The sequence below is a fragment of the Egretta garzetta genome, unplaced genomic scaffold (assembly GCF_000687185.1).
Source record: "Egretta garzetta isolate BGI_Z169 unplaced genomic scaffold, ASM68718v1 scaffold5, whole genome shotgun sequence".
NCBI lineage: Eukaryota > Metazoa > Chordata > Aves > Pelecaniformes > Ardeidae > Egretta > Egretta garzetta.
Window position 1 is genome coordinate 2,202,490 of NW_009259707.1, and position 10,513 is coordinate 2,213,002.

The window sequence follows — 10,513 nt, forward strand, 5'->3', positions numbered from 1 at the left end:
GCCAAAGGCGGAAGCCCAGTTGCGCGCCACCATCGGCTAGAGCTGCTGGGAAGCAGGGTGGCCAAGCCCGTGTCACCTGAACCAGCCTGGCATGAGGGACCCCTACTGTGTACTTAGCATGCAACTGGAAAAGGGGATCAAGGCTGGAATTAAGGGGCTGCATGTTCCCTCCATCATCAGTTCAAGGCTTTGCAGGTCTTCCTGGCCTAGGCTGTGTTGCCTGCTCGCCCAAGAGGCCTCCCTGCGGGCGACTGGGGGTCCGGAGCAACGGAGCCGACCACTACTGGGGCGCAGGGTGGGCGGCTGTCACAAGTGGTCGCTCCTATCTGCACACCAGCGCTGCAGAACAGCAAGGTGGGGAACCCCAGCACAAGAAAACAGCCACAGATGAGGCGCACATTTTAGGGCTGGCAAGAGGTGGTGGGTGATGCTAGGAAAAACCCAGTGAGAAGTTAGGCAGGCTTGCAGAATAGTGCGAGTCCCCTCTCATGGGGGGGTGTAAATTCTTTGCCTCAGCCACAGAGTGGGCTGAGAGGAGGCAACCAAAACTTCTGGGGTGTTTCAGCCTGCCCCCCATCTGCTGCAGTGCTGCTTGTCCCCGGCCAGCTCCATTTCCACCCCCTTCCCTCAACCAGCGAGCCATTCCGTGCAGCTGCCTGCCGGGCCCTTGGCCACCGTCTCTCCCGTGGAGAGAGCAGTCTTCCAAGAAGGAAGCGCATGTGGGGCCAAGAGGACAAAGGGAACAAGTCAAGGCATCGCGAGCAAGCCCGGTTTGCACACTTTCTTCTCTGCACCTGAGCCAGCGGCATTTCCATGCATTACAAGTCCTTGGAAAAGCTTGTGACTTCCCAGAATAAATCAGATAAAGGCCACGCCTGCCATGCATGCACTGGAAAAGGTAGGTGCTTGCACACTGCACAGAGCAAAACGCAAGTGTACTGCCTGAGGCTGGGAACCCTGGTTTTTGGAGCCGCGATAAACAAGAGCCTCCAGCCTTGCCAGTAGCGAGTCCCAAACGGCTGTGTGGACGCAGGGGCGCCGTATGTGCCGGAGATTTTGGCGTGGTAGGCAGCGAGAGCGGCTCTGCGCTACTGGCTTTGAACCGGGCGCTCGCCCACCGCTCCTCTGGCCGCCCTCTTTGAGCTGGAGCTGGAGCGGCGACACATTGGCAGCTCCCAGCGCTGGCAACTGATCCAAAGGGAAAATAAAGGGAGGGCACCTTGCTGCCTCTTTACTCACCTTCGCGTTTCTGAAGCATCAGTTTAAGCTTATTTCCCCGTGAAACATCTAGACAGGTAAAAATAAAACATGTGCATTGACTAAGAAGGAAATAACAACAACAAAAAAGATTGTATCTTGAAAAACACTGAAAGTGCTTCTGTCATAGCTCCAGACCACCAGGCAAAACTCTGCAGCAAGTTTCTACCAGTGCTTCCCTTTGCTCCCGTTTCCACACTCGAGCACAACATATGCTACAGGGAAGATTTTGACACTGCAGCATCCTCTCCCCAGCTCTTCTTGGCAAGGAAATGCCGCAACTGGCATCCTTTGCCAATTAAATTATAATATTTTGCAGCAGAAGACCACAGCCGGTGCCAGCGCCATGACACAGTGTCCAGGGCGGCATGATAACCCTTGCAAACCCTCGCCACTGAGCGAGGGGCACGTTAACAACCAGACTGCTTCACGATTTTTTTTCCTTGCAGCCTTTTGGAGTTACCAAAAACGTTCACCCATGAGGCCACACATGACGCCAGGGGAAGGCTTTTGCCCGCTCCCCGGGACGGTGCTGGGTTAGGTTTTCCCTCCCCGCACCCCACACCCCAACCCAGGTGCTCACTCACCGGGGGCTGCGCAGAGCAGCGGGAGGAGGAGGAGGAGGAGGAGGAGGACGGCCCCAGGAAGGGCCCCACGGGAGCACGGCGGCGACATGGCGGCAGGGGGACCCACCTGGGTGGGAGGAGATGGAGAGGATGGAGCCGGAGCCGTGGGCTTCTGCCCTTTGCGCCCGAATGCAGAGTGAGATGTGTTTCGGTCGGACAAGGCGTCCAGCCTTTTTTTTTGTCATGGCACAGTCTGCCAGTTCCCAGAAGCCCATTGGGGGTTTTTTTTGTGGTTACACATAATCCAGTAAGAACCTTCCAGGAATTCATGCAGGCTTTTCTTGCAGGGGAACTTAAAAAAATGAATAGCTGTAGCATGTAATTTAACATTTCTCTACATATAAAGGCAGTTTGTCAGCTGCCTGCAACAGCAGATGGAAACTGAGAGATTGTCTTGCTGGAAAAGCGAATCCAAATCAACCAAAGGTGACTTAGTTCAGGGGTTTTTTTGATTTCTCCCTCCCTTCCACCCCTGCCAAGTCCACAGAAAACCACAATGCATTTTAAATGATCAGCTTTAAAAAATAACTCAGATTTCTTCTTCTACATATAGACAGGCTTAGCTTCTAGTAAGCACTCAGGGCCCAAAAGCCAGACTCACAAACTAGAAGTCCTTGCTCAGCAAGATCATAACTAATGTCATGGTGCCTAAACTTACTCTGCCTTTCCCTAATTCGGGTTTAAGCTCCCCTTCAGTGGATTCAGCTTCTCTCGGCTCCTTCCCCTGCAAATGCCGGGAACAGCCTGGCTGAAGCCCATGAAACCCGTGCCCGTCCACGGACACAAACCTCTCTCTTCCCTCGCAGCAGAGACCCACAGCACCCAGGAGCCCGCTGCGGGCACCTCGCCTCCTGCTGAGGCTGGGCCTGGGTGCAGCGAGGAGCGCGGGCGGGATTTAGGAGGAGGTGAGGGTGAAGCAAGGGAGTGCCGGGCTCTCTCTGTAACCTGCTTGTGAGAAACCTGGCAAGCACCGGGGCCTCAGCTTCCAGCTTCAGGGATTGTTTCCAGACTGGTTGCAGCTGAAACATGAATATATATATACACACAGGCAGAGCGTATATACTGTACACATTGTAATCGCATATAAATATGTATATTGAATACGTATGTGTATATAGATGTATAGGCGTGTGTACGGCGAGGGAGCCGTGCAGTGGCCCCAGCCCCAGCCTGAATGTGGCTTCAGGCGACCACCCCCAATTGCCCCAGGCATCTTTCACCTTCCGAAAAAAGTACTTGGAGCTGCACCCCGAGCCTTTCCCCTGCCTCCCTCCATCCCCCAGCTGCCCTCCAGCTAACGCTCAGGCCTCTCTGCTCATCACGGTGGTGGCAGCATGAAAAAGCAACGTGGCCACCCCGGCCAAAGCACCCCTTGCTCTCCACCGGAGCCGTGGCTTGGGGGGGGCAGAGCGGGAGGGAGCAGCACCCTCCAGACCCCTGCCACGGAAGCACTCCCACAGGAGGCCTGGGTCCCAGCTCAACTCCCCTGCAACTGGGAACCAAAATGAGTTTGTCCTTTCTGTCACTGCTTTTGAGCGGGCTTTTCCTCCATAGCCCCACGTTTCAGGTGTCGGCAGGCTGAGCACCGTGTGTTGGAGGAAACGCCCGCGCTTCAGAATCAATGTGCCCCTTCATGAGCTTAACGTTGACAGCCCCTCGACTAAAACCACCCGAGGTTTTTGGATAGCTAGTTGTAGGATAGAGCTAGGAGGGACACAAGTATGTATGTAAGGCTATGTGAAACAGCCATGATGTAAATAATTTATAAAACCAGGGCAATAACTCATGAATATTTACAGTCCACTGGTATGCTGGTAATGGCAAAGGATGTTTTGTTCAGCTGGTGGGTTTGTCACAAGCCTTGTGTGGGAACGGGGGCTCCGCAGAACTTCAGGTACTCAGTGCCTCTGGGCCGAAGGAACACAAAGCACAAAACCTCCTCTGGATACCAAATACATCATGATGGCTCAAGAAACTGCCAAGGTAAAATGCTGTCTGGTGAAACCCAGAGAATGGATTGACTAAAGTGCAAGGTTATTGTAGAAAATCATTGCTCTGGTGGCAGAAGAAGTGATTGACGGAAGAATATAATGCTCAGGGTTAAACTGAGTGTGGTGTCTGCCCAGAAGAGGTCACTTTCTCAGTTCAGGGGACAGAAGTTTTTGACAAAAAGTAAAAAAGTTGTGTAAAAATACAACGGCACTTCTTTTCAAAGGCAGCGGTGAAAGGTGACCAGTGTTTTCACAGCAGCAATCTTTATTGCTGTTCCAGGTTGTTTTAAGGACTAAGGCAGGGTTGCCCTGCTGCCATAGCCAGACACCTTTTTCTGCTGAGCTTGCGACTACTGCATCGCTATTAGAAGTATTTATTTTCAAAAGTTTATTGCCATGCCTGCGGTACCCCTTTCTCATACTTGCCACGTAAAAAACACAGCCACTGCGTGTGCAACTGATGCTGTGGTGTTTCCTTGGGTTCTCTCCATCAGCAGTGACATCACTCTCTTTAAAACGTCCCTTGCTTCACCACGGAGGAGTCGAAGGCTCGTCTTAGGGCTTGGTTTGCCTCCACTGGCATGCCAGTGCTGGGAGCAATCTGCCGGCCTTGCTACGCAGCATCCCCAAGGGCGCTAGGCAAGCAAGTCTGTGCTGATGATGTCATTTGGTTACATGTCTTTCATCACCGCTGGTGGCAACGGTAGGCTCTTGGTGTCAAAACTTTGGTGAAAAATATTAATTAGTGCCGTCAGCAGGACTGTTCCCCAGACAGCGCCGGGATGAGGAGCAGCGAGCAGGGCCCCTTTCATGCACCACGTAAAACTCCATCCAGCCCCTTAACGTAATGGGGAGCACTAATTCGAGGGACGCCTGCGGCAGGATAGCAGGATGGATCCAGCAGGTTTCACCGCTTCCCCAGCATGGGGCTGGGCAAAAATCTGGGAGCAATCCAAGAGAAAGCCACTCTGAGCCTGACCTTGAGAAACAACAGACGGGAGCCAGGCAAGGAGGTCGCCGGAGCCAGCGAGATCCCAATCGCTGAGCCTACGGCCAGCCAGCGTGGCCTTTGGAGCCTGCAGGACTTGGTGGATGTTTTTTGGGCTAAGCAAAGAAGATCCTAGCTGATTTGTTACAGAGTTCTGCAACTGCCTGCGTGTTTGGTGACTGCTCAGGTGACCCCATTTCCCCTGTGTGATCTCTTGAGTTCATGCGTAGTGGTTTTAAGCCCAGTGGCTTCTAAAACCACCTAAAGTGGCATGGGCATGTGTGGCTGTTTAACTGATCTGAACTGAACAGGGGGGAAAATAAATATCTCTGCCTCAAAGCATCAATGAATTTTTAAGTGTTTGAATTTTTTTATTATTATTTTATATTTTGCCTAAAATTAACTACAGAGAGACATCTCTGCTCCTGCATCTCATCACAGGAGCTGTTGAGACAACTGTGTTGTATTCATTAAAATGTAAGAGATAGTATCAGTAATGGCCATTCAAGGGTATTAAGAAATTCAAAGCACAAAAAAATCGTGTTAAAAAGATTGATCGTGGTTTCTTTCCTTCTTCCTTCATTAGGCTTCATGTTTTCAAGCATTTTAATGCAACAGTGTTTTTAAATATAGCGTAGATTAAATGCTTATATAGTCACAAGACTTATGACAAAATACTGAGACCTGGCATCAGCTTATTAACTTAGCAGGCAAATAGAGAAATTGGAAATTGGCCAGGGATTGCAGGAGATGACACTTCATCTTTTGCAAAGAAGCACCACGAAGATTTTAATGATCCACTAAACCAACCCATTTAATCAAGAACATGGCAGCGCTGAATGGTGTTCCCAACACCCAGAAAATGATTAGTTTCTGTTAATGAGGTTTGTACAAAATCTCCCAGCCATATTGGCCTGGTCTCTAGCCTTAGGACAGAGGCACTTGGCACTCCAGATTGTTTTCTGCAGCCCATTCCAAGAAAACCGCAGGAGTCGTGTTTTCCTTCCAAACAGAAGGAAGAACATTTCAGTCATCAGTCAGTTCTTTCCAAAACATTTTGAGTTTCATACTATTTCTTCCACTCCTCCATGGTCCTCCTGGTAGTTATAGGTCCAGCCCCAAATTCCAGGTCAAACACCTTTGCTTTAGGGAAAGTTTATTAGTTACTGGTTATGAGTCTTGTAGGCCTTGACACATGGTTTGGGACACATTTCATCCATTGCATCTCACCCGGTAGCACTGTTACCATTAGTTCATGTTATTAATAAATGTTAGCATTTATATTTTCCATAGAAAATAGCTTAAAATACCATAATTACTCTTTCTTTTTTTCCCCTGTACTTGGATACTGCTGATATTTTTTGCAGCTTCTGGCTGACCCTGCCAGATAAGAAACGGTGTTTGTTGGTCTGTCCGTCCCCCTCCCTTCACTAACGGGCAAGACTTTGCTGCCCTCGCTACAGAATTAACCTTACTGCCCTCACGCCAAGCACAGGGAGAAGCAGGTTAGTTCAGCAACGTTGTCTGATCACGGCTGCTTCCTTTAAATGGAGGGATACAAAAAATTCTCCCTCTAAGAAATCCTTCTCCTTCTTCTCTTCCACTGCCTCCTGTATATTTTTAGATGAGCCTGGAAAAGTATATGGCAAGTCTGCGAGTCAGGTCTAACAGGAAGGGAGATGGAGAGGGGCTGTAGGACATTAAAATGTGTCTTTTTACCACAGCCTGATTTCATTCAAATCATTCTTTCTTTCACGGCTGTCTCTCGGGACTCTTCTTTTTATGTTTCAAAACATTTTTTCTGAACTCTTATTTCTGAGCTATATTTGACTTGTTTTCGTTCCCTTCTTTCATTATTCACATCCAGAATGCACGTACACTTAAAAAAAAAAACAAAACAAAAACAACCATCAAAACCCCCAACAAATGGGCTGCAACTACTCAAAGATTAGTAGATTGCAAAGTCTTAAAGATCTTAATTTTAGCAAGCTGGTTTTAGCATCCGTGTTCCTACACATTATGGCTGTCTTAATGGTTTGTACACACTTTTCTTCTTTCCCCAAAACTCTGGACTTTCTGAGGGGGTGGGTGGCGCTCTTTTAATAAAAAAAGCTATGTTGCCTTATGCCGCATCATGATGCCAGTGACCACGTGCTATTCATGGTGATCAAACCTTTCCCCGAAGGGTGTCCCACACCACCTCCAGCTGCCCTGTCCCAGCTGCCATGGCTTCCCCGTCTTCCCGGGCCCCCAACCAAATCCTTGCCACAAGATCATTATTACCTCCCTCATGCTTCCCCAGAAAGCTGGTTTGGGGACACAGCACCATCATGCCAGCAACTGCAAGACTGGGGGAAGCTGCAACGAGAGGACTTTCTTGCAAGCCCAGCCACCATCAGACACTTGGTCACCTTCATCATGGCTGGAAGAATATGCTTCCCCTTGCCTCCTGCAGTCCCAAACCCCTTCACAGAACAGCGCACATGAGTCCCTTCCTTGGTAAAGAGCACCACCCAAGGAGCCAGCCGTTCCAACACACAGTTCAGTAGGATACAATCAACCCAGCACAAACTGGAGGACGCGTAGAAATCAGGTTGTGCTTCCCAAGGCAACTGCCTGACCCTTAAGAGCTTAAGTCAAGGTGGTGGCTTGCTACCACCAAGATAGGGAAGTCTCTCTGCCCCCTGCTAGCTCGTCCTCGCCTCTCTTACCAGCACTGGCTCTAGTGTTTTTTGGAGCCAATTCAGTGTGCTAAACCAGCAGACCCACTTTACTTTTGCTGGGTTAGTTATCTTCAGGACCAGTGAGCTCTCATGGTTCAGGTAGGTGGTTTGCAAGAGCTGGGGCCAAGTAAGAAGGCAGTGGAAGGATATGGCCAGAAGTGGGAATGGGGTGAAACTGGTGAAACAGAACTATTCCTTTTTGGTGAAGGAGGGTACTACGTCCACCCCATCCCAAAAACCAGCTGGGGGTCGGGCCCACACGATGGTCAGTAAGCACTGGCCCAGGAGCAGGTCACTGTGGAGAGAGGGACGATCCGAGTCCACACTGATCCCACCCTGCCTGAGCATCCCAGTGGGATCCCTTCCTCTTCCTGTGCTGTGTTTGAGGCTCTAGCAATGCCTAAAACTGGTCCCTACAGGCCAAATCGGTGTCTTCATGACCCCTTAGCTATGGCTTGGATGCCTGTTAAATTTGAGCATGCTCCAGAGTGGATCTCTGCCTGCGTAGGGAAGTTTAGCAGAACGAGTTTGCCTGCTGAAGAGCAAAGGGCTTAAGCCAGTGAGGGGTTAAGCTCTACCCAAGGTTCCCTCCCCTGTGCCTCTGTCCCCTCAGCCCCAGCACCCTGCAGAGGTGCATGACAGCATGGATGGCAGGGCAAGCCCTGTGCTTCTCCACTGCAACCCCACCGGCGTGGACATAAGCCTCAGGGACCTGCAGGGACACAGCCCATGCCTACTGAGCGTATGCTTTTAAACTCTTCTTTTTAATCTGAAATGGGATAAAGTGGGTGCATTTTCATGGGGAAAGAAAAGGGGTGCATGCCGGAGAGCTGCTGCCACCCCTTGCTCAAGGCTCAAAGCCCCTGTTCCAAAAGCACGGGAGCTGAAACATCGCCTCGAGCCTGCCAGGTGCTTTTAGCATAAACAAAACAACTCGCTTTCCCCTGCCTGCCTTCTCAGGCAGGTAGGAATCACATGAGCTGAAGTTTTCAGCCGCACCACCAGCTAGCCTGCCTGAGGCAAGCCCCCGGCATGGAAAATGTCTGCCCAAACAGTCAAAATACGGCAAAGTCATCTGCAGGAGATTGCTCTCTCCTCCAGTCAAACATGAGCCTTTGGGAGCCTTAATAACAAGCAGCGCATCCCAGCTCGGAGCACGATTCTCAGGTTATCGGAGCAGAAACCTCACTTGTCTTCCTGACGCTATCACGTGTGACCTTGCACCTCTCTCGATCTGCTTTGCGGCCTCTTTTGCCACCTCTGCTTTATATCTGTGCTTTCCAGTTTCACCGATGCCCTGCCTAAGCCCTGCCTGGGAACAAGCCCATGCCTCCGTTCATTTGATGTTGGATTACCTTTCTGATTTACAGCTCGGTTTGTTTCCAGGAGAGTGCACCTTTTGTAGTCTCTCCGTGCTGCTGCTGAGTAAGAGATCATGATAGCTTTAATCTTCCCGCGTGAAACCCCACTGCACCCGGCTGTGTTCAGATGCCAGTGACTTCAAAGGGCGCCTGTGCCAACATGGAGGTACAAAGGCTGCAGGGTATGGAAATTTGAGGGGAGAATTTTTTTTGCCTGCTGCGATCATTTAGGCGTCCGTCCTGCAAGCACTCATGCACACATGCATTTTTAATCATAAGAGCCCTATGGAAACCCATTTATCTGGGAAAGATTAAATCCCAGTCTGCTGCTGCTATGCCTGGATCTCGCAAAAACACTGTTGTGCAGACACGCGGCTCCCTGGAAAGGCAGGAGTTTCATCCCTGGCTCTCTGCTCCCCTAGGGATGTGTTCGGTGGGGAGCGGAGGGGAACGCTGCTGGGCTCTGATCCCAAAGCCCAGCACGGGGCCTGAGCCAGCTCACAGCAGGGCCCATTAGCTCTGTCTGTGCTAACAGAGCTGCATGACTTCTGAGCTGAAGCTGGCTCTCCTTCTCCCAAGCAGAAGAACCTGCCCACATTTATTCATGTGGATGGGCCTCTGAAGTCCCTGCTAGCTCCTCTAGGCATCGGCATAATTGCTCCTATGCCCTGGAGCTCTTGCCACTGAGGATGGCTGGGCACAGAGGAGCTGATACGCTGCCATCCACCTCCAGCGTGCTGTTTCCTCACCATCAGAAATACCCTGGTGGGCAAGCCAGCCCTGGTTTCAGCCAGTTCACTCAGTTTGGGGCCAGAGCAGATACACAGTTTAATCAGAAAGCCAGTCTGCTTCTGAAATGGCAATTCTGAGGCTGCAGTTCTTCAAGGTGAGATGAGCAATTTAATCGCTCTGCTACCAACACCAACACAAAAGCCTTTCGCCTCCTTCTTGCACAAGATCTGCCAATATAAATCTTTGTCTCCTCTTTCTTTTTTTAAATGAAGACTGCCTCTTTCATGAAACTGCAGTTGATTTTTGCTCGAAAAAACATCTTCCTAGTTTAACATCTCTTCACACCCTGCACTGCAGAGCTGTAGTACTCTTCCTAAGCAAAGGATGGTGACTGCCTTTCTACTAGGTAATGTTACCACCTAATGGCCACAATGGAAAGGTGCTTTCACCTGCTAATTATTAGTGATGATGCAGTGGCTGTAAGTCTTATATGTATTTGGAGCTGAACAGCATTTGGAGCTGGGGAGGACCTGAGCAGGGTAATTGCACGGTGATGCTCCGATGACACTGAGCTCTTTTTCCCCCGTGTGTGCCCAGGTTACTCTTTAGCTATACAGGAATCATAGAATAATAGAATGTTTTGGGTTGGAAGGGACCCCTAGAGGTCATCTAGTCCAACCCCCCTGCAGGAGCAGGGACACCACTAACTAGATCAGGCTGCTCAGAGCCCCGTCCAGCCTGGCCTTGAATGTTTCCAGGGACGGGGCCTCCACCACCTCTCTGGGCAACCTGTTCCAGTGTTTCACCACCCTCGTTGTAAAGAACTTCTTCCTTA

The 10,513-nt window shown here is 50.4% G+C and overlaps 1 protein-coding gene across 1 annotated transcript in view; it reads right to left on the reverse strand.

Annotated features, from left to right (window-relative positions):
* Positions 1–1,932, reverse strand: part of ECRG4 (ECRG4 augurin precursor) — a 5,894-nt gene extending 3,962 nt beyond the window's left edge. Inside the window, exons 1-2 of the mRNA XM_009638970.1 lie at positions 1,845–1,932; positions 1,240–1,287 (exon numbers count right to left, since the gene is read on the reverse strand). Coding sequence (XP_009637265.1) covers positions 1,240–1,287; positions 1,845–1,932 — 136 coding nt within the window. The remainder of the gene's footprint in view (positions 1–1,239; positions 1,288–1,844) is intronic.
* Positions 1,933–10,513: the final 8,581 nt, after the last annotated feature.